Source organism: Ixodes scapularis, unplaced genomic scaffold (assembly GCF_016920785.2).
Source record: "Ixodes scapularis isolate PalLabHiFi unplaced genomic scaffold, ASM1692078v2 PGA_scaffold3__209_contigs__length_174095766, whole genome shotgun sequence".
NCBI classification, from domain to species: domain Eukaryota; kingdom Metazoa; phylum Arthropoda; class Arachnida; order Ixodida; family Ixodidae; genus Ixodes; species Ixodes scapularis.
In genome coordinates, this window is record NW_024609868.1 from 135,883,506 (window position 1) to 135,908,873 (window position 25,368).

Sequence of the window (25,368 nt, forward strand, 5' to 3'; positions counted from 1 at the left end):
CTTTGATTCTGTTCATACGTTCCAAAAGGTCTGTCTGAATAACATATGGGAATACAATGTTATGTGTCTTACGAGTGTACGACACGACTTTCGTTTTAGAGCTATTTATCTTCAGGTCATTCTCCCGGCACCATTCTTCAAAAGCATCAACATCTCTCTGTAGCAAAACACAGTCTCGGTCTTCTCGTACCTCCATAAACATCTTAATATCATCTGCGTACTGAAGAAATGAAGAGTGACGAATCACAGTCGAAACATCATTAACAAAAACTGAAAACAGAAGAGGTCCGAGAACGGAGCCCTGAGGCACACCCGTTGTCGCCTCATAAGTAGCAGAAGAATTGCTATTCGAGCTAACAAAGCACTTTCGGTCGCGCAAATAACTTTCGAGCAATGAAAGCAATGAGTTGTGAATATCTAGCTTTGACAGTTTAGCCAGTAACATCTCATGATTTACAATGTCAAACGCTTTACTTAAGTCAAAGTAAATCACATCAAGCTGGCCTCTGTTAGCGACGGCGTGAGCAGCGGTTGACATAAAACAGGCGAGATTAGTTGTGGTCGAGCGACCCGCCATAAATCCATGTTGGATTTATGGCGGGTAATAATAATAATAATAATAATAATAATAATAATAATAATAATAATAATAATAATAATAATAATAATAATAATAATAATAATAATAATAATAATAATGATAATAATAATAATAATAATTTTATTGCACAGACTTCAATACAATACAGAAAAAGCGGGCCCGTCGAAAGCCAATAGCGGCTTGTGGGACTGGACCCAGCAGCGGCGTAAAGGAAAAAAAAAACTATGGTGCACAAAACAAATATCAGCAATCACAAAACATTTGCGAAGTAGCTAAACACAAAGAGATCAAATACAACCTATAAACAATCGAAGTTGACATAAGCTAAATAACAAAACAAAAGCACGAAAGAAAGTGCATGACACTATACAAGTCCAAACTCAACCGAAAAATAGCGGCGAAAACCAAGAAACGAAGACCAAGAAAATGCAGATACTTCTCAGCGCTGTCGACGTATACAAAGTAAAAAAAGAAAAAAAAGAAAGAGCGATGAAGAGCAAACATATTGAAGCTTGTTAAATAATCCAGAGTTGAGTACAAATAACTCTAGCATAACGTTCGTAAAGCTTTTTTTAACTGACGCTTGGAAGTTATTTCAAAAAACGTATCCGACATGTTGTTAAAGAGCTCAGGGACATAAAAGGAACGCAGTCTTTTCCCATACTTTGTATATACACGCGGAACGACGTAAGGTTTGCTTTCTCTAAGAACGCGCTTTTCAACTTGAGGCGTCTTGAAGGTACTCGTCCAATAATGCTTGCTAATTACACATCTACTGAAGAGGGCTGAAAGGCGCGGGAGACCCAAGAAAACAAATAAATCATCACTGGACATAGATAGCGAGGTGTACGCCACTCCCCTTAGAATGCTTTTTAAAATAGCGTCAATTTTATCATGCCAGAGCACAGAACAGTTAGCATATACAGTAATGCCATAACGCAACAAGCCGTAGGCTAATGCATTCACTATAATTTTTCTGACCGAAAAAGGGAAAAAAGATTTTGTACAATACAACATACACGATACAGCTCGCAATCTTTTTGCAATATAAGCGAGATGCGAGTTCCAAGATAGATCAGCAACAAAAAATATTCCCAAGTACTTGACTGTGCTGACAAATTTAAGAGGCGTACACCTGCAATCTGTACACTTGGAAGAGTGCATTAGGAGAGGAATATCTGGGCAATACCGTTTTAAAGGATTACTGAAACGCACGAGTTTCGTTTTTTGAATGTTAAGTGTAATACAATTTGCTTCAAACCAGTCTATTACTCGGGAAGCATTGGTTTGTAATAACGAAATGGCATCGTGGAAATTTATATGCCGTGAAACCAACAGCGTGTCGTCAGCGTATTGGTAAATATCGCACCCTAAAACAGTCTTAGCCAGGTCATTCACGTACAGATTAAACAAAAGGGGCGACAAAATCGAGCCCTGAGGCACTCCGGCTTTCAAAGGTACATCGACACTGGTGGCGTTACAAAGCGAAACGTGCTGCGTCCGGTTTGTCAAAAAATCTTGAAGGATACGGTAAAAAGGCCCCCTAAAACCATAGTCATACAATTTTTTCAGTAGTACCTTATGACTGATGGTGTCGAATGCCTTAGAAACGTCTAAAAAAAGTGCGCAGGCAAATTTGTTGCTTTCAAATGTTGAGTGTAAGGAGTCCACGAGTTCCTCTAATAGCGAATCGGTGCCACGCCCCGCCGTAAAACCGTGCTGCGTCGGCGACAATAAATTAAACTTGTCGAGAAACGTAGTCATTGTTTTTAACATATGTTTTTCCAAAACTAGCGCTAAACAAGGGAGAATAGATATTGGCCTGTAACTTTCAAAGTTATCACGAGCACCGCCTTTGTAAATTGGTCTAACTATTGCACTTTTCAAGCCAGCCGGAATTATTCCGAAGCTCAGAATTCCGTTAAATATGTGCAGTAAGATATTTTCCAGCACCTCAAAATTGCGCCGTAGGTCTCCGAGACGGATATCTGCCCCGGGTGCCTTATTGGGATTAAAACTAAATAAAAGTGTACGTAAATCCTCCCTCGTCATGTCCGGCAGAAAGGCGGATGCTAAGCAAGAACGCTCTAGATTAGTAGGCGCGATAACTTCATCATGGGAGACACCCGAAAATTTGGCAAAGAAAAGATTGAAACCGTCAACAATTGGTAATACGTTAGGCCCGAAATATTTTTTTATATTGTCATCAATGGACGGCCTAGTAGAGCATCCCTTAACCTCGTTTACAAGGGCCCAGGTCTTAGCAGTATCGAAGCGTGATTGAAAAAACTTCCCCTGGAAATGACGACGCTTTCTGGAACGAATAAGTGCAGTTACACGATTCCTTTCACATTTGTATTGCAATCTTAGCTCTTTGTCCTCAGGAAAACGACGACATCGTGCCCACAAGATATCTTTCTCTTTGACGGCAGAAAGGACGTCTGCCGTCAGCCATGGCTTATTCAACCTACGTTTTTTTATTGTAATGGTTTTTGAGCTCATGGCCCTAAAAGTTGAGAAAAGTTCGACTAACTTTAAGTAGGCCTCCTGATAGCTACAAGTTTCAATAACATAATTCCAATTGTAAGTGGAAATTAATCTATCTAAGCGGCGCGTATCTGTAATTTCGGCTTGGTTTTGTTGTTCTATTGCATCTGAAATGATATCGAAGTTAATTCGACTAGCCACAAAATAATGGTCCGCCAACTTTTTCTTAATGACTGCCGATAAGATGGGAATAATTATAATAATTATAATAATAATAATAATAATAATAATAATAATAATAATAATAATAATAATAATAATAATAATAATAATAATAATAATAATAATAATAATAATAATAATAATAATAATAATAATAATAATAATAATATCTTTATTTCCATCAATCTTGATGGGGGAGCCCGAGGAAAAAAGCTGCGATATGCAGCTTGACTGGTCCTCGGTCCCCTTACAGTGGTCAACGGCAAGCATCGAGAAACAAAGATGAAAATCACATTCAGTAGCAGCTGAAGGTATTGTTAACAGAAAAAGAAAACAAAACAAACAACGTTTTATGAACATGATGCATCATGTACAAAAATAGCGGAGAAATTCTCATGCCAAATTTAGTGGGCAATTTTTTCCGCTAAATTTACAGCTGAAATTGAACGGGAAAATTTTCCCGACAAATTAAGCGGGAAAATTGCCCGCTGAATATAGCGGAAGAATTTACCCGCAAATTGTTCTTGTCCGTACTGTTCCCTCCCCTCCGTACCCTTCCCTCCTCCTCGTCAAGAGCAGCTATCTTATTCGGCATTACAGAGAATTGTAAATGTCTCATTTTTCTGTACAGATATGGTTGTAGAAAAGTCAAGACGCCTAGGCGCAAAGCAAGGCTCTGCCCCTTCTAGTTAAATGCTGGCCACATGATAGTACAAGAAAAACAAACGGGTGTATGTGAATTTAACAGAATACTTGAACAGCAAAATAAAATTACAAACAAATTACAATTACAAACAAGCTATATAAACGTATACAATAAAATAAAGACTGTAGGAAGTCATACGATGCAGTATCAAAAATTTACGATCATATTCTTAGAGGGATACATTATGTGCGGACTCCGTTTATTTAATCATAAATGTGACAGAAGAAAAACCAATATATTCTGCGGGTAAACTAAAAATTGCGAATATTAAAAAAAAGAACGAAAAACGAATACAACCTTATATGCCTGCTAACAAGGGTTGGGACATCACCCCTCTCCCTTCCTCTATACGGGGTGACGCATCAAAAAAGAGATACAACTGTGTGGCCCAGCTTTCCCTGCAGATCGATAGCTGTCTGCTCGTGTGAATTATCCCGTGAACCGTTGGTGCAGAGTTAACCATGCCTCGTTTACCGCAAGAAGAAAAAGGTAATTTCTCCATCACGGATAATTCGTCATCAATAACCTAGGCTCTACTTAAGGCTCCTTAATTTTCTGTACTCTCTTCGAGCTAAATATATTATGTGTTTCTTTTCCGCAATCTGTAAGTGCATGAATATTCAATGTCATATGTTATCTTTTCTTAAATTTTGTTACAACGTGCATTCATTTTGTCACTTCGCGTTAGACTGGATTTACGTCGCGCATGTGGCTTGCATTAAACGGCATCATCACCTAATTCACGACGACGGAACATTAGGGCGCGGCTAGCTGAAGTCAGATGACTCATTAAGCGAGGCTTCTAAGCAAAGCCACCTTCCTCTAACGAGCCAGAAGGGGGAGGCTTAGAATAATATGTTTTTATATTAGCCTTAGTTATTAGGCTGACTCTATAACGCACCTATATTCTCATCACCATCTCTTTTTCCTTTCCCTTCTTGCTAAAAGAAAACGAATTCCAGATTCCGAGCCGTGTAGTGAAAATAAACTGCAACGACAGCCGAGGTGCTGTACGGCACTGTACAGCACATATACGTTATATAATAGACCCCTTTCGATGTACTGCCCTTTGTTGGAAGCTGCACAATCCCTGAACAATGGTGGACTAAAACCGCAACGTGAGGGCATACATTATGCGATTGGTTGGAGTAGAAGTAAAACACACACACAGAAAAAGATGATGAGTGCAGTGACGGTGCACTTTCGACGGTGTTTGACTGGCTCGTCGGCTCCCAATGTTGGCCGCGATCCGACGTTCCCTATTTTATGAACTGAGTTGCACGTTCCACGATGGCAGTTGTTCTTCCATTGTGTAGGGGCTCCAACCTTCTAATAATCAGCACGCGAATTTGGAAAGGGGTGTATTACACCGCGCATGAACATTTCCAAATTGACTTTCGCGGATTTGTTATGTATATATATAAATTTAGAATTGTTTCTCGAACTTGTTTAGCGGAAACATTTCCGTCCAAACTTAGCGAATTTACATTTAAAGTAAATTCCGCGGATAAAACTTTCCACCGCATTTAGCGTCGGCGGGAAAATGAGTGAAGTATTTAACCACTAGATTTATCGTAAAAATGCATCCGCGGTATCTTTAGCGGTAAAATTTATTTCATACATGTTGTGGTAAAAGGTATCAGGGCCACCTATATATAGCGGTATAATTTCTCCTCTAATCGTCATGGTCAGGCGGTCACGCGGGTCTCTAACGTCACGCTAGAGCGTGAAGTTATAGCGCATTGTGACACCGTCACGTTACATGCCACGACGACTTTGCATGAGACGTGAGCGGTAATCCACTAGGAAAACCCGCCAATAACAACGGTAACAGTAAAGAAAAAAAAAGAGGATTTCGGACGGCGTTTCGTCCCATTCTTTTCCGGGGCCGCTTTCCTTTCCACCGAGCTCGAGGCAGGATGCGTGCGGGGTGAATTCCCCACAATCCTTCTAGGTGGCGTTGCGGACGCCGATCCTTTTGCGAGTCGCTACCCTGCCTCCCCAAGTTCTCGTTCGAGACTCACTTCGCCCCAGTGCACGGAAGGCATCGGCAATCGACGCTTGTCTCCTCTCCTCGTGTGTCTCCACTCGCTGCTTCCTCGGGCACGTTCTTGTGGAAAGTTTGAGCGCCACTTACTGGGAGCGGGTGTTTCGCGAGTTTGAGTGCGGTGGTGTAGGCTAGACACGGTTGGGATGCGTTAAACAGGTCAGTAGTTTCAAAACAAACTTATTCTTTTTTGTTTCTTCAGATTAATGAGAACTTTATTGTCAGCTAACCAGGAATCTCACAATTGCAGCGATGACCTGCACTTTGCCTTCACGTGTTTTTTTTTTTTTAAAGAGCAATTGTGTCTTTAACTATAAATATTTTTATGTGCAGCGTTAGGAAATGTTGTTTATGGATGACTTTTAACTAGCGTTTGATATCTGATTGTCCATTTTATAACTACTTTATAAAATCAGGGCTACTCATCCCTACTTGGTGAAATGGCAGCCAAAGGTTGCTCACACTTAGTTGTTGTAAGTTTTTTTTTTTTTTGAACAAATATAGAATCACTTATTAAAAATCGCTATGCACTCAAAGATTTGTGTTCTTTCGATATTGTTCTGCAAAACAAAGAGAATAAAATTCCACGATTGTGGTGAACGCTCTTCAACTTTTCCAAAAGAAGTGGTAATAACTGTTTGCAAGAAAAATGTTAATCTAATATGGCCCTTAATTGGACAAATACGTTGGAACCATGTTAACCGTTACCATTCAAGTTCAATACCTTTGTGATATTTTTAAGTATTTAAAATTGAGTGTTGCGTATTGTCAAAAACAATTAAGTTACAGAAATATTTGCTGTGAGGTAAATTGCATGGCATATCAGCGCCTAATTAGGTCATTGGAAAGAGCAATAAAACAAGCACGAGACTTTGATATATCATCGTACTCGCGAAACTGTATCATGAAACAGCTGTTTCCTTTTTAACAGATATAATACCTCCACCATAACAGCTACATTCACAGAAGCCACAATGTTGGCAAAGATAGTGTCAGTATGATATTTATGTGCAATATTGATTTAGGATTTTGTTTTTGCAGATAGCAGTCACTTAGAGGTTTTTACCAAAAACCACGTTCTCTTGAGCCTTCCCTTGTAATCGAATGCCCTTGCACCACCTGTGTGCCAGCCTTTTAATGGCATGCTGGAACGATTTTTTTAAGTGTGCCTCACTCCCTATCTTCCAAACGTGTGACTGGTCGTACGAAGTCTCTGAAAATGGCTGAGCCTGATCAGGCACGTGTCATTCGCTACGTCACGTTGATTCACGCGAGGTCATGATTGGCCGCCTTCTGATCTTTTTTGGCCGTCTTTTAGGCATATCGCACAAGGAGTCTGGCGATTCATCGCGCGTGGGTATGGCATGACCGGGTTCCCAGTAATTGTCGCCTTCTGGATGCAATTGATAAATCTCTCTGAGGACGCCATTTTGAATTCATTAATATGCCTGAAACATTTGTCCTGGCGTGGGTCTGAGACACTCCCAAAACTGGTTCCAGCAGGGCGTGGAGAGCCTGACACGCAGGTGGTGCAACAGCTTTCGGTTTCAGGTAGAATGTGTCGAGAATGGATATATGTACAGACCTGGGAGTGACCGGTATTTGCAGCAAAAAACAGTAATTGTAAATTATTATGCAACGCATTTAGACTGTGTCCAGCATTGTCGACAATAAAGGTACTGAACCGCAGAGTACCACCACAAACTATACAAGACCTTTACGCAATAAGAGCGCCAAAATGTTGTTCATAGTAAAGATTGACAACAACACAGCGCCTTGTGATTTCGTCAATCTTTACTCTGCGTCTCTGTCTTTTAGTTTTTTTCAGTTTTAATTAAATGAACGAACCAGGCCATCTCGGCATTGTGGCGTAAAAGTTCTGCGAGCTTATTTATTGTTCGAAGCGCGAGGAGTGCGTTACAGAATGTTCCCGTGTTTCCAAGAGACACGCCACGGTCTCAGTAACGGTTTCTTTACTATTTGGTAAAACTATGAATGGATATCGTAGCAGTAGATTTTTCTGAACAGTTGATATAGATGTTGGGAGAAAACAGGATATCCTTCGAAAAACGAAACTATCCGCACTCTTTTAAGGTTGATCTAAAACAAATCTAGACGCCTAATAAGTTTTGTCCAAAGTGGTCACTCGATTCACTATAAAACTGTTAAAACAAACCACATAAAAAAACTGAAATGTATATTTACAAACATGCTGTATTCATGGGTGCTCCCGCTTCTATAAAAAAACTGCCGGGGACTGCTAGCGACTTGAATCTTCATACGCAACCCTACAATATGTGGCTGTTTGGGGTGTTACCCGTATCCAGTAGAAATTGTCAGACAGCTTTGAAGGAAGTGCGTTCCTCTCAATAATTTTGTCAATGTTGTTTATTGCCAGAAATTTTTTAAAGATATGAGCCATATTTTGTGAAAAAACAATGGATATATTATTGTGATTTGTTCGGCTTGAAGGTTTGTCAGCTACACTTATAAATTTCTTTTAAGTGTTCAAAGTATACAACAATTAGACAGTGAACACGACATGGAAAAAGAAGACGCTTGCTCACTGTGGGGATATCGTGCCTGATGTTTGTACAGTGCGTCTTTTGCAAGTGCTAAACATATATATATATATATATATATCTTAAGAACGATTGGCAGTCTCTAGAAATACGTTAATGAGGTTTGCGGATGGATTTTCTGAAAGTTTCAATGATTTTTGTGTTCAAAAGGCATATTAAACATTTAATAAAAAAACGCACTTGCCTATAAAAAAGAATAAATTGATATGTATGGCTTACTCAGAGGCCAGAGAGTGATACACTTTGGCGAGGCGTGTGGCATTAGGCAGTATCCGTGAGCACTAGACTTTTCACAACTACTGAGAACCTCCTTAAACATTTTTTCATGCGATTATTTTCGGAATTAAAACTCCTCAATGTATTACTGACGTTGATTTTTGAGGCGCGTTTATTTATCTTTATAAACGTTTGTGATAACAAGTATCGTAACGGACCTATTTTTCGCTTGCTCAATATTCAGCCATTTAGGTCAAAGCTTAAGTGTTGGAATAATTCGCGGGTTCTAATTTTCTCGGCGCGGTGAGATCTCAATATAGATTCCAATCCATTTACATTTCACGGGAATTGTTTGCGGGGCCACTTTATAGCGAATTGTAGGTGATTTGCGAAATTCACAAAAATTAAGTCTTCGCGAAAATTATGTCACTTACTGTATATGCTACTCATATCGGAGTGTAATCAATCAAGATATTTTTATCTTTAAACTATTCTGTTTTCCGCCTCTCGCAATGTTAAATGTCATTACAAATTTTTAAAGGCGTTGACATATTTTTTTTAGCAGAAGTACGACTAGAAAAAAAGATTTTGGGCGTTTTTCTGTTACTACAAGTGTTGCCGACTTTCTTAAACGGTAGACTTTAGTACTGTCACTTGATAATAACTTTTATAATATATGCCTTGTTGGGAATAAAGGCTCGGCATGACAAATATGTCTAGGATAATATTAGAAACTTAGTCTTGGACCACGTCACGCGTCAAAACTTTCCCATCGCGCAGAAACAACCTTATTTCCCGTTGATTCTGCTACAACTCATGAACAAAATCTCTTTGTGAGTGACATAAGAGTGTTTATTAACGCTCCTTAGCTTGTTGCAGTCGGGCCTTTGTGTGCTCTTGATATTTACGAGGTCCCGAAAGAGGTTTATGACTTCTGAACAGAAACAGGACTCCAACAGCCTGACCTAGAACTTAAGAGCATTATAACTGCGTGCTTGATCGATGAAGTTCTTATCTAAGTGTCTTAAACACTCAAAAAGTATATTTTTGGCTGTATGCTGAACGTGGTTATGCTTGTTGGTGCAAATGGATTTTTTCTCTTATATTAGACTTTCAACGTGAAGATGAAATGTTTACCTAGTGTATTTATTTTTGAAATATTAGGTGCTGGAATCTACAAATTATGAGTTGCATTATAAAGAACACTAACAATAGTACATTTATTTCAAATTAACGAACATTGGTTGCAAAAAATAGCTCACATTTTGTTTCTTCCTTATTTACATCAATTTTAATTTCATTACATTGATTACATCAGTGACTCCGTTAACGCGCACGTCCTATTCTACCTATATATAAAATATTTTTATGTACACACTTAATACATCTTGTGGCAGTGCACAATTTTTCCAGCTTTCTATGGAAATGGGTCAATGCCATGACTTCGGTTTGGTACACTTAGATCCCTAAATAATTAAATTTAATCATTAATTGCCCTCATTACCTAATGCATATAAATACTGGAGTGTCCATTATTAGTTCATTTTTGTCGGACCTCATTCCATTATTCGCATTATACAAAGTAATATCCGCGTGCATATGCGTAGTGATGGCTATAGTGGGGTAGGATGCAGGCCAGGTCATATTGTTTGTAGTGAGAGTGTCCAAATCATGAATGTAGAATTGTGTTTTTGCAAGTATACGGGGAAATATTGCGCTCCCAATGTAAAATAGCACCAATGAGTTTTGCCAAGATGCTCCAACCTAAAGAAGGACTTTGTGTGCTTTTGAAAGATGCAGTTTAGAACTTCAAAACGAATCGTATATTGTGTTTGTTACAATACAAAAGGCGTAGCGACGGACACAACTTCAACATCTTATCGACCTGATTTAGTGGAACCTAAAACAACCACTACATGTAGCCTTTCAACTATACTGCACACGCCAGATTATCCACTCAAAGTCACAAACAAGACTATATCCTCCTGGTCCTTCGAGTAATGCAACGTACAACGGCAAACTCAGTTAGTGATCTTCCCTTTCACAGCCTGACGAGCCTCCTGGCTACCCCATTACCACTGGGCTGCTCCACTACACTCGTCTCCCTCGACACAGAATGCCGCCCAACGTTACCCAGGGATTTACGGTGGACTGGCTGGATCCCTTCCGGAATTATACCACACACACACCGGAATGGAACGCCAGTGAGGAAACCACGGGCAATCACTACCCGGACCTCATGGGACATTCGAACCACACCCCGTTCCCAACGAGTGACGTGGTGAACGTGACGGCGGATCGACAGTTTGTGCTCCCCTGCTGGGTCCAGCTCGTCTACGCGTTTCTGTTCGGAGGAATGGTGCTCATCGCGGTGCTGGGCAACGCGACCGTCATGTGGATTGTGTTGGCACATCGCCGCATGCGCAGTGTGACCAACTACTTTCTCGTGAACCTCTCCGTGGCGGACCTCATGACGTCGACGTTCAATGCCGTGTTCAACTTGGTGTACATGCTGGAGAGCCATTGGGCCTTCGGCGAGTACTACTGCGTGTTCAGCAACTTTGTGGCCAACTTGACGGTGGCTTCCTCCGCCTTCACAATGGCAGCCATGAGCATCGACAGGTAATCTGCACGATTGATTTCGTAGTTCTCAGATCTGGATCAGTGCATGCCGCTTTTGCAGAAGGAACGGTGATATCAGAGAAATGTGGTTTGCCTAATGAGCGAACCTCTTTCGCAAAGTGTTTCTCGTGTTGCGGCACAAAATTAAATTTATTTATGTTTAGATTACAATTGGATATTTATATACATCGCACTCGAAGGCAGCATGCTTACATACCGTTCGGTTTCTTCAATTGTCTTTTGAATATTAGTGCTGGAAAGGAAAAACTACTATTACATAAACTAGACCATGTTAGATTTTTTCCCCAACCAGCATCGTTTTAAGAAACGTCATTCACGTATCCGCCAACTATTTGAATTTACCGCCGACCTTCACTTTAATAATCATTGCTCAGCAGAAACCGACGTTATTTTTATTAACTTCGCGAAAACTTTCGATACCGTTCCGCAACAACGACTACTTCATAAACTTTCTGTCCACCATATCCATCCTTCAGTCATCAGATGGACAGCTTCGTTTTTAACAGACAGAGATCAGTTAGTTTCCGTCAAGAGTTCTTCACCAACATCAGTCCCAATAACTTCCGGTGTTCCCCACGGCAGCGTCCTCGGCCGCCTTCTTCTTTTCCTTATCTTTGTTAATGATCTTTCTTCCTCAATTAACTCGACAGTTCGACTATTTTCCGATGACTGTGTTGTATACAAAAAATTACTGACCCAACAGATCATTACATTCTTCGCAACAATCTCGACACCATTACCACCAACTCGATCAAATCATATGGCGAATATTCATTACTGTCACAGCAATTAGAGAGTGTCTCATTATACAAATTGTTGGGTATCCATGTTTCTAAACACTATCGTGGAATGATCACATCGGCAACCTAATTGCCAGCTCAACGAGATCATGAGCTTTGTTTTAGAGGGAACTTCTATCAGGCGCCTGCTTCGACAAAATTATTCGCCTATAAAACAATAATTTGACCCAAATTTGAGTATGCAAGCGTTGTGTGAAATTCTCATCAAAATTATCTAATATTAAACTATGAATAAATTCAAAACAAAGCCAACTGGTTCATTATAAACGATCATTCTCCAGAAATTAGTGTCTCCGCCTTAAAATCAAGACTTGGTCTCGCTTCATCAGCCACACGACGAAAAACTAACCACATGTGTTTCCTGCATAAAGTTTACCACAGTAATTCACAGTCCAGAAATTGCTGTTTTCATAAAGCCCATTATATTTCTTCTTGAGACGACAGTACATGCAAACTTCTTCAATACTGATCCCATAACAACTGATTCATGTTTTCTACCTTAACATTGCGTACTACAGAATAGAATAACTTGATAGATCATGTTGTAACCAACTTAGATATTACAGCGTTTCAAGAAATGTGTGTGATTTTGTTCAATGCGTAGGGAATGTCTTATTGAGCATATATATTTTTGTCTGTCTTTGTGGTTAGACGAGATGTGGTTGTGTTAGTGTTCTTACGCTCCTCAAAAGACACCCTTAAGGTAAATAAATGAAATGAAATGAAAAATGTAATGTAAGAAGAATAAGAAATCTATGCTCATCAGTTTTCTTAACACACTTTTGAAATTGGTATCATCAAAACAAACAAAAAATAAAGGCGCAGTCAATTTTTTTTTTGTATTTCACGCCTTCTTTGCTTGGGCGTGTCTGCGTACCAGAAAAGGCGTCACTTGCTGACGTTCGTATCTGAGAATAAAGTAAAAACGAAAGCGTAGTTCAGAAACACGGTACAGTCAGAAGCACAGAAGGAACAAAACAAAAACAACAAGGTGCGGAGCATATTCTGTTGCCGTGAGCAGGCACGTTCTTTTCACCTCAACCTTCGTTGCCTCAACACAGTTTGATGTATTATTTAAATAGCAGTGCTATTATAATCATAGCTCGAGTCTGAAGGATAAGATGCAAGCAAGGCATCTCCCACTATACCCACTTTCCGAAGATGTGTTTTTTATAGTCAAATAGAAACATTGCTAGTTTGCGTATGACAGCAAGCACAAATCATTTAAAGTTAGCGTCGAACGGGTCTCAAACTCTGCGTGCTCCGAGGATCGAACGGTAAATCGGTGTAACTCCTTCAATCTCTGCCTTCACTACAATATATTTTTTTGTATTTTAGTCAGTAGGTGCCGTCAATGATAAACTTTTTTATTCCTGTTTTATATTACGCAACTCGTGGTAGATTGTATACATGGCTTCCACCCACGCAATGCAAACGGTGTGTATGTCACTTGAGTGAAGTCAGTGCCGTCGGCGGTGTCATGCTGTAGTCTACCGAGGGTTCAAGGTTCAGATTTACCGCCCTGCTGCCACGAAGAGACTGTGCTGCTTTCGAATGCTTTTCTTCTATTGAAGAAGATTTCCGCCACTTCGAGAAATGAAGAAGTCAGTTTCTTCCGAGGTTCGGTGAGTTTAGAAAGTGTTTTGTCAAAAGACGCCATTCTATCAGCAGCTAGATTACTCGGATAAACCACACATGCAAATCATCTTCGCGAGGGGACCTACGTTGCAGCAGAAGTCACCAAATCGGTAAGAGGTTCACATCTTTCAAATTACTTCGCAGAAAAAATAAATAACTCATTATTTGAATGTAATGTGTTTTCGGAGTTTGGCCAGAATAGATAGCTCTAAAACAAAGACGAAGATATCCCACTGCTTTACTACATTTATGCTTGACCTTAGGTTAGAATTCGCGTCCGATCACACCGAAGGGTCAGCTCTTCCATACAACTCCACCAAGCATGGGACAGCAGGCATCGTAGACGTGATCGCGTAGCTAGGGTATAGCTCCCAATTCGGCTGCTTTAGATTCATCCGTGTTGACGTTTCTGCCGCCGTTACGTTCGAGTGAAGGGACGCGTAGAAAAATTAAGCGTACGTACCGCATGAAGCTCAAGCTCTCCACACGGCGTATATTTGAGCCTTGGGTTAACGAGATCAGCAGATCCAATCAACGACACTGAGTACTGCATTGCAACACGATTGCGTGGGCATCTCATTCCTTAGATTTACAACCCGCCCACTCATGAAAACAGCCGCAAAGCCCATGCAATCCCGTAATCGAGACCAGCTGTTCATTAAAAAAAAAAAAAAAAAGATCACATCAATGTTTACAAAAAAAAAAAAAACAAAAAAAAAATACGGGTATGCTCTGTCTATAACACGACCGAAAGTTTTAGGGGTGGCAACGTCTAAGTGGTGAGTCTAGCGCAATGAAACGCGTGTATGAAAAGTAACATTTATCTTGAAGTAACGGAATTAATTTTAACACACACATCTATAACTAAAAAATTTCCTAGTCACCGAATCAGCTAAAAAAAAAAAAAACTTAAACATGCGGTAAAATTATACAGCTAAACTATTCACAGGAATTCGAACGAAACCAACGTTAAGACAAAGACAAGCGTATCCAGTGACGAGTCCCACAGGCAGTCCCGCAACACGTGCATAAACGGCAGATTCGACGAGATGAGCCGCTCGTTCACTAGTTCTGAAGGCGGAAGCCCGGGGGGCGTGTCCGGGGACACGAATCCGTTCACCGCCGCGAGCCGCGGCATCCTGCCGGCAGACAGTGAACGCTTGCACGTCGAGTAAGCAGAGTGGGTAGTGCGGTAGTGCGAGGTTGTTTGTCGAGTAACGTCGAGTAAGCAGAGTGGGTAGGCGGTAGTGGGAGGTTGTTTGTCGAGTAACGTCGAGTAAGCAGAGTGGGTAGGCGGTAGTGGGAGGTTGTTTGCAGTGTTCCACTGCGCAATAACTTGCACTTATTTTGGCGGCAGGCGCGTCAACAAAAGTAAGAGAAGCAGACGATACGTATGGGGAAGACTAGCTCCAAAATGAATGTGGTATCCACGGAGAGAGTTTCATGGAGATGTTGAGCTTCTACCTGGAATCTACCTCTATTGCGTTTGAAGCTTCGCAATTCATTCAGAAGGAAGACATATGTATCGGGACGAACGTAGCTTCGGAGCTGAGTGATTTATTTTTGGCAAAATGCGACGGAGATGTTGAAGCTAAAATAGACAGTAGTATCATTCCGAAATTTAGGTATGTAAACGACTACCAGATATTGTTCCACTCGTGGGTGGAAGTAAAAGAGCAGAATTTATTCCATAGTCCCTCGCACACTGAACGTACATGCACTATCTCGCTGACCATGAACACTGCATTGAAGCGCGCGTTAGGAAGCGCCCTATATATATATATATATATATATATATATATATATATATATATATATATATATATATATATATATATATATATATATATATATATAAACCGGACCGGGATGTTGGGAGGTCCACAGTTCAAATCCTGGCTCCGCCGTTTTTTGGCTTTCGGCGCGTTCCTGAAAAGCTTTGATTCTTTCATTCATTGGATTAAGTACGGTTCATTCATCTGCACATATTCGTTTATATATATATATATATATATCTATAGGGGCGGTTTCATTTGGATTCTGGCAACGAGCGGCAGTCGTATTTTTCATTTTCCTTGAAATTTTCATATTTTGTAGCGCATGTTCTCAGAAGAACAATACTTTGTATTTTAATGTCCTGACATGTTTAGTTTCGGAGAAAAAAAATCTCAAAGAAGCGGGAAAGAACGACGAGGTTTTAACGATTGATTGTTGTGTCTGGCGTTCTTGAATCACTCTCAATCTCAAAGTATTCAAAAGAGAGCGTCTATATTTTTTAGTGTGATGTATATGCAAGTAGGTAAGACGAAATTATAACTACTATTTATTATTCGTCGCTTCAATCTTTGTAAAAATCCCTAAACAAGCCTCTGCGAACAACTGTGACCTAAATTGGGGATTTTGTTTTGAGTCGACTATGTTTAGTATCGCTTTTAAAATATAACCACCTGTAGAACCTTACACTGCCTTTCAAATTAAGCAAAGTTTTTGTTTTTATTATGCACGATTACTGAAAAATAAATTATGAAACAGAGAGGGTTTTGACTTTTTGTTCAATTTCAGCACGCTGTATAAAAAAAAAACATTTTGAATTTTTTTTTTTCTCGTCGCGTTTTCTTCACGCCCTTCCTTTAGTCAGAATGCATTCCGTTAGAAGTATTTGCCTTGGTTTTGAGTTTTAAGCCTCTAAATATGCAAAAAACGAGCAAATGCCGATGGTGGGTTTTTTTCGATTTTGGTGTGTGGCGTTTTTGAGCCACTCTCAATCTCAAAGTATTCAAAATAGGGCTTCTATAATTCTTTACTGTGATACATAATCAAGTCGGTAAAACGACATCCCAACTACTATTTATTATTCGGTGATCCAGCCTTTGTAAAAATTCTCAAACACGCCTCCGCGAACAGCTGTGACCTAAACTGCGGATTTTTTTAGGCGACTATGCTTAGTTTTGCTTTTAAAATAATACCACGAGTAGAACCTTTCATAGCCTTTCACATTAAGTAACGTGTGTGTCTTAATCACATACGAGTACTGAGGTACTGAGAAATAAATCACGAAACAAAAAAGGTTAACCCTTTTTGTTCAATTGCAGCACGCTGTAAAAAAAAAATTGCGTCGCGTTTTTTTCACACTTTTCTTTTAGGCAGCATACAGTCCGTTAGAGGTATATGCACTAGTCTTGAGTTTTAGGCCTCTAAATATCGTAAAAAAATGCTGATGGTGGGTTTATGGGTTATACACCAACTCTTGTTTACAAACAGACCGGAGCGCCCCTAGCTGACGCCACCGACGCCGCGCATGCGCGATGGGGGTGTGGGCAAGAAGCTCGCTGACGCCCAAAAACAAACCATTGGAATGGGATTTTGTCGGCGTCGGTGTGAGTCCCCGCGCTCTTTTTCGCGTTGAAATTGTTGATTTTACGTCTTCCTGGCAATGTCTGACTACTTGAGCGGCCTTAGCGAAATTAACGATGCTCGTTACACAGCAAAACTTGGCGTGAGTAATGTAACATGCGACGATTCATTCCGCGTGGACTGCGCAGAATGGACGCTAAAGCCTGATTCACATGGTGAGGTTCTGCACGCTATTTTCAGTCATGACGTCGCTCGTACTGCAAAAGCGTGAACCGTAGCTGAGGTGTCGACGTCGATACTGAAAACCTCAAGCAGAATCGGACCGAGTAAATCAGGCATAACAAGTCGGTGATGGCCACTGTTAGCAATTATCAACATCTCCATATGTCTACTGTTTACACCGAGCCTACTTACCTGAAGCAACCTTCAAACTTAAACCTCTTGTGAGGCCTGCACTTCTTATCGAAATTATCGGGTCAACGTTTGGTCTACGGGCCGCTATCGTTTGATTGAGCAGACGACAAGCAGAAACGTTTGAGAGCAGACGACAACTCCAACGATCAGGCGGCCGTTTGTACGTGATGAAGCACTGAACGTAGTTCGCAGGTGGTCCGTGCATTTTGACGGTTTTCCCGCCTTCAAGTTGGAACAAAACAAACGAATCTGATGACCACAAGTTTCCGTGAATTCAATCCAAAGTACTTTCCGCCCAAGCAATCGTGGTCTGACGGCGTCTGTTTTTTGTTTTTTTTTCTTTTTAACCGCCCCTATTCACTTTCTCGGACGAACCAAGCAGGCAGAAAACGCATTGTAAGTGACCTTCCCACATTTCCCGACTCTTTTGGAAAAGCCCCAGTCGCGTTGTTTTGGCGAGAAGGCAGGTTTTGTCAGGTTTCTTCCGAAGTAACACAGGAATGCACGTGCCCCATGGCGTGGCGGCTTCCGCCCACAGCCCCAGACCGGAATTGCGCCCGACGCGCTACCACCGCGCCGTGACGTAACAGAGATGAGTTCGTGGAGAGCTGTATATTTTATTTTTTAATATAATAATCTAAGGGACTTTTAATAAAAACTCATATAAAGGACATTAATGTCGTTAGGCGTAAATTAACAAGATTGCAATTTCAAACATCGAAACACTATAAAATCGCAACTGCCGAAAGCGGGTTTTCAAAAAATTTCCGCCAGTGCTATGATTGGAGAGGCCTCAAGCCTAAACCATAAGCACTGCATAATCTATACTTCGTTATAAATATCAAAGTATAATATTGTAAAACATTAGAATAAAATACACTTAATTCCTATCAGAAACCTAAAGTTTTAAGTGCGAAATTTTATATTTTTAATACAAAATTCATGTAGATAACAGAACAGAATAATTTTTAAGCATATTTAGTGGCTTAATACTCAAACCCAGTACATATACCTCTGACGGAGTGTACTCTGGATAAAAGAAAAATGAAAAAAAAAAACGGAAAGTAAAAAACAAAAATTTTTTTTTTATACAGCTTGCTGAAATGAAACGAAAAGTGAAAAGCCTCTCTGTTTCATGATTTATTTCTCCGTACTCGTACAAGATGAAAACACAAACTTTGCTTATTTGAAAGGCAATGAAAGGTTCTACACGTGGTATTATTTTAAGAGCGATACTAAACATAGTGGACTAAAAAAAGAAATCCGCAATTTAGTTCACAGGTGTTCGCGGAGGCATGTTTGGGGATTTTTACAAAGGTTGGAGCGACGAATAATAAATAGTAGTTAGAATGACGTCTTACCTACTTGAATATATATCCCACTAAAAAACATATGGACGCCCACTTTTGAGTACTTTGAGATTGAGAGTGATTCAAAAACTCCACACACGACAATCGTTAAAACCTCGTCGTTCTTTCTCGCTTATTTGAGATTTTTGTTCTGAGAAACTAAACATGCCAGGACATTAAAATAAAAAGGATTGTCCTTCTTGGAACATGCGCCACGAAATATAAAAATTTGAAGTAAAATAAAAAATACGACTGCCGCCGACACACACACACGCACACACACATATATATATATATGTTTGAAATTGCAAATCAAATGGCAACACACGACTTTGAATGCCGTGATGGAAGTAGGCCAGAAGAAGAAAACAACCGGAAGCAAGGTTCCATTTGTTGATCTATTTAACTTTAAAAACCTCAGCGTTTTACCATATTCCTGTTTGTGGTGGGAGATTCAGACGCGCCAAATGTATTGTGAGCCGAGAAGGAGGAAACGGGGTTAATTTTTCCATTCTGTATTAAAGAGCTTCCTCACATGCCACAAGCGTTTTACAACAGCCTCACGCGTTTCAATATAAGTCCCTTGTTTGAAATTAACAACAGTTGCTTCTCAATGTTACTGTTCGCAAGACGAGTAAGTGAAGAAGAAGGTAGGGCGTTTGGAAGCTCTGTCTTGAAATCTACCAGCAGACTTGGACGTGGTTCAACTACTCCACTCAAACTACTGTAGTTTAACTACTTTTCCGAGTAATTTGATAACTTTCAATTACAACTTTACTTGGGTAATTAGTAGTTTTATTTAACTATATTTTTCGGGTAACTTCTACTTATATTACTAACAACTTTCGAAATTTAGTGCTAATTTTGCTCATCACAGAAGTTTGAGTGCAGAAATAAATTAGACGCCGGCAGATGAAGTGGCATTCCCGAACAAGGGGCTCCCTCACATATTCCGTTCCCATGCTCTCATACTCGGAAACCGTACAAACTGCATTAGATTCGACCTTGGTCCAAGGTGGCGACGAGCAGCCAAATCATAACACTGGCGCGAGCGAACGCAGGAAGAGATGCTTGACAAGACTTGGTTGGGTATTGACCTAATCTGGTAATGCACGCAGGCGCCGCGCCTCCAGTTGCAACCGTGAAAGACGGGCACACTCCGAGGGTTGTTGTTGTTTGCATGTCTGCATTTAGTGAGTTCTGTCTCAAGCGGTTTGGGCGTTCCACGGGAAGTGCCACTGGAATGACCTCGCAGTTGGGCGCCTGTTCCTATGGTCGCCTCGTCGTCAGCGGATACGCCTTTGCAAAGCCGGACTCCTCCGCGCACAAACGCAGACACGGATAATCCGCTCATGAGAGCGCGTTCCCGCTTCCAAATGTAACTGTACGCACGACGATGCTTGTTCACGTAGTCCTTCGCGTCCTTCCGACCTTCCACGCCAGAGAGACCTCCTCTTTGTTGAAAACGATTTACTTGTCAGGCGTGTCTGGCGCGTCAGGATACCGTAGTCGCCGGCGAGGATTGCGAGTCACCTTGGGAGATACTTTTGTTGGACCCGGCGTCTGCGGCGAAGTATACTTCGTTTCATCTTCTGTTAAACCAAAGCATTTTTTTTTCAGTAGCGTAGTACTAGCACTGCGACGAGACGCGCAGTCGTCCGGATGACCTCATCGTCGTGGCGCGAGACTTGAACCCTTGATGGTAAGGTGCACTCGCTCAGCGTACTCTCCAAACCTCGTGGGAATAAAGAGGGACCAGTCGTAACAATCTCACCTTGGCGAAGAAAAAGAAAAAAAGGAGGAGAGTTTGTTATAAAAGAGCCTCTAGCCGAGGCATGTTTCATCATGGACACCTAGTATACCGACACCAGCATACCCGACCCTGCACAGCCTGCTTCTCAAACTCAACGCTGCCGTTCCATCCAGCGCGTCGGTGGAACGTCTTTTTAGCTTGGCTGGGGACGACTTTAGGAGGAAATGGGGAAAACTCTCCTATCAAGAACTTTGAAACTCAATTGCTTCTGCGAGCGAGTAAACTATATTGGTGAAAACGCAAGTCATAATACGACTGCATTTATTTTAGGCTCACAGGGTTTTTCACAGAACAAAACTGCTGTTCATTTTGCTACCGCAAAAATATAAAAAAGTATCTTCGAAATTAACATCAAAGTAACTCGCTACTTTTTACTGTAGTTAGTACTTTACTCAATTACTATTACAAATGCGTAATTTCTACTCTACTCCAATAAATTTGGCGTCGATACTCAGTAACTTAACTACCTTTTTTCAGTAATTTGTACATGTCTGACTACCAGCCCGTCTTCTTGAAGGTAAAATTCAGGAGGGAATAATGTTTATTTGTATCAATCTTATAATTGACCAATGTTCGAGAGACAAGGGTGCGTTCGAAGCCTGGAAACCTGGTGTTTTGTTTGTTCAGTTCGTTCAGTGATGGCTGTAGTGGGCCTTAGATTGCTGGGTGTATGACGATTCGTGGCAGCAAAAAAGTAGCTCAGTTGGACAGGTCCCTCTTTCTGTGTGTGTGTTGTTTTTTCGACTAACTTAAGTCTTTTGTGCCACAGTCTCGGGCACTGAAAAAAGAATCGATGTCCACTAGTTCTCCTCCACCCGATTGTTACCAAGCGAGGGCCCAACAAAGGAAACCCTAAAATAGGTAATAAAAAAGTTAACGAGATCCTGCTCCTAGTGAAGTTATTGTTTTTCTTAGTTTTTAGAGTTAAAAATAAAATAAAAACTGCCTCACTGGACGAAAGTCCAGCGAGGTAGTTTTTATCAGTCGACCCAGAACGGGAGTTCCCGTTCTAGGTTCACCGATGCGAAGTGGAACATCGGGGTTCCTTCGTTCCTCCTGAAAGGAACGAGTTCCAGGAACTCCGTTCCTTGAAACGCCGTTCCGTACAACACCGCTTTTGCGTCACTTCTTAAATTATGAATTAACACGATTTACTGTTTTCACGGTAGAGGTATGCATAAGCGCCATATTTCAAGAAACATGTTCATGGAGAAGCTGAATATATTTATTTTATCTTTTTTTTTGCGGTTTCTCCTAAATACTCACAAAAAAATACGCAAAGAAGAACGAAGAAAAACTCGAAAATTCACGCGGCTTGGCGCCTAAATACACGAAAAGAATATAAGTGTAGTTCTTTTGTTTTAATTTCGGAAGAAGTTACGAGTAACGTAACCATGTTACCCATTAATTGAAATAAGTAACGTAAGTACCTCACCCGTTACTGTTTCGAAAAACTAACGTGTACGTTCCTGCGTTACCGAAAAAAGTAACGCCTGGCCGGTAATGGCGTTACTTGCAACGTGTTACCGGCAACACTGTAATGTGAACTGACGGGCGCGGCAGTAAATTGGCAAAATTTGTGTGTCCTTTGTAACAGGACATAGGCCACTCATCCAGCCGTATTCCAAGAGATCATCGTAATCATTTATTTTTCATTGAAAGCCAAGCGCTACTATAAAAGTGAGTGAAAACTTAAAAAGATACTTAGTAACTAAAACACGCCGTAATTTAGTGCGTTCCAGTCCCTAATGGCCTATGATAAGGTTCACATTTGATGAGCGACGGTTGACGTTGAAATCCGATGGTGTTTACACAAACGGCAGAAACGATAAAAAAGAGGGTGAAGAGGCGATAGCAACGATTGCCTGCGATGATTGTTGTAATAAAAGATCCGATGGAGGAGAGAAAAACGGGATACCCCGCGACAGTGAAAAAGTGTGTCAAGGTTAGCTGATGAGAGAAATCCTCTAATTTTAGAATATGGGGAGTAGTCCGAATCTATAGGACGGAGGGCTCTGCTTTGAGCGGATTCCAGGGTGTTAGTTAGGTATGCCTGCCACGGTAACCTTATGGAGGAAGTGAATTCTGATTTAGTTCTGATTAAGGAAGTATAATTTCAATTCAATTCAAGTCTCTGGACGTTACATTGGAGCGCTATAAAAGAGCGAACACGTACTGGTCGACAGTGATTCAGGAAACAAATGACAAAGCTCGCATATAGGCGGATGAGATTTGTCAATACTTTACGGGGGCCGGTGTTTGCAATATATTTTTAATCGCAAGATTCTGGCACATACTCTAAGAGTGTGTCGCGATAATCTGTTCCGTCGCGTTAGGGAAAGAGGTATTTCCTTATCTCTTGCATTTTTCATAAAAGCTGTTTCACGTTTTATATTTTTCAGAGATTGAACCAATTTTTTTTTCATGGTCTAATTCAGAATAGACTGCCAAGAGAAATCCCCCTAAGTACACGTAGCACGACGCGTTGAAGAATCTAGAGTTCACACAGAAAGAATAAAATATTGAAATGGACGAAGGGCAGACATTCGCTTTAAGGAACACTCTTTAAAAGTCCTCAAGGCGTCATCTGACTCTTTCCATTCAATTTTTGTACATGTCCGTACCTGCCATGATTGCACCCCTCGCTATAACTACAATACAGTGCTTGGCTCACACAGGGACAATAATGGGCGAGATATAATTGAAGCATTTAAGATCAAAAATTGTACAGATAATGTTTCAGAAGCTCAGTTGTCGTTATCGACAAAAGAGCTGGCATATTTTGCGCCAATGTTTTCCTAAAAAAAATAAATAAACTTAATTTTTTTATTCATTTTTGTTTTGTTTTTAGGGAGTCAAATTCAACTGACTTTATATTTATCCCCTTTGATATCATTTTAGTGTTTTTGTTTCCCTTCAATTCCTTTGTGACCAAAGTGGTGTTCGTAGTGCGATGGGCATCATATAAATGTGTCGTTGGGCGTTGAAAGAACTCTGAGTGACTGTCCTTCGTGAATTTCAGTAATTTATTATTTCTGTGTTAAATCATCCGGTTCATTGTTTCTTCTTATTGTTGAGAGCAATGTAGAATTTTATTCTTTCTACAAAAACTGGCTGATGCACGTCATTTTCTGCACGCGCGTTTTTCAGTTGATTACCTGTCAAGTGTGACCTGCCAGCGTTTAATGCACGAAGTTATTGAAGGTATTTCCGGTGCCGTCGTACCGCTCCGTGTTCAAGGCAGACCCAGGGCATCATGTTTTATCCGGAGTTAAAAGAATGTCAATTCCGCCTTCCATGAAAACGTTTTCCTTTAACTGCATACACATCTTCTCGCTGCTAAAGCATGGCTCGAATGCAAAAAAAAAAATATATATATTTTTGTTCCGTGGTTTGTCGAATAGTTTCTCTGCAAAAAAGCAGAAACCACTGAACACGTTTTCTTAGACTGCTGGAATGCGCTTCTGTTCTGGGAAGTTCTCCAGCGAACTATTAAAAACGATTTCCCTTTGACCGCTCACTGCATTAGGTTTCTACCTGTGGAAAACAATTGTTACACTCCAGTTGACTTTGTAATGATCCTGGGCCTGTATGCAATATGGCGAAGGAGAATGGCTGTGCGGAATGCATACCTGAACGCACGTCATACGCGGATGTATTTCATAGAAAGTATCCGCGTCTCGAATCCGTTTGCTCAACATTACAATGTCCACCCGAATGAATGGCAATTCTGGACGTACTAGAGATTGTGAAAGATTTCTAAATGTGGTGTGCGCATACTAACTGCGGTGATTTTGTCATTGGAACTTTCTTTGTATTATGTTTCCAAGCAAGCAATGTAAAAAAAAGAAGTGTGCGTGACGGAGCTGGCAATGCATGCGGCAGGCGCATAATCAGAAAGACAACACAAATTATGACTGCATACAAAAATGAAAAAATTCAGTGTGTTTGTGAAGAAATAATGTGGCTGTTAAAGTTTTTAAACAAAAGTTGTTTATATTTAGGTTGCGTCCCAAAACAAAACACACTTCGTCTGCATTTCCTGCACAACGCTCTGTGTGAAAACAGCTTTGTTTCTAATTGTGCTTTTCAGCCTATAATTATTTGGGAGTACGTTCGCAGCCATCTTACAGTGGCATTTCAATCATCCTCTTGATAGATCTATTTATGTATCGCTATATTCTGCCTCTTAATATTTTTAGTGCACTTTGTTTTGTTTCCCAATACCTGAAACCTTCCCAGTGGTGATCGTCTCTAATATTATACACTTTTAAAGTTACTTTATGAATAACATGCCACCACTGTTCACAAAGTCCAGGCAGATGACACTTACGCACTTACGCGTCTAACTTAAGGGGGAGGGGTGACCGAGCGGGCTAGCGCACACCTGCTCGTAGCACATTCAGCGAGAGCTCGCGCAGCAGAACCCAGGCGCTCCGGTTTTAATTCACACCCGTCGTACCGGCGTTCGCTCACGTATCACTGCTGCGTGATGC

At 40.7% G+C, this 25,368-nt stretch overlaps 1 protein-coding gene across 1 annotated transcript; it reads left to right on the plus strand.

Annotated features, from left to right (window-relative positions):
• Positions 1-10,977: 10,977 nt before the first annotated feature.
• On the plus strand, positions 10,978-11,487 carry LOC8043105 (tachykinin-like peptides receptor 99D). The gene has a single exon (XM_002416027.3). It carries the CDS (start codon positions 10,978-10,980, stop codon positions 11,485-11,487), a length of 510 nt encoding a protein of 169 aa, XP_002416072.3.
• The last annotated feature ends 13,881 nt before the right edge of the window (positions 11,488-25,368 follow it).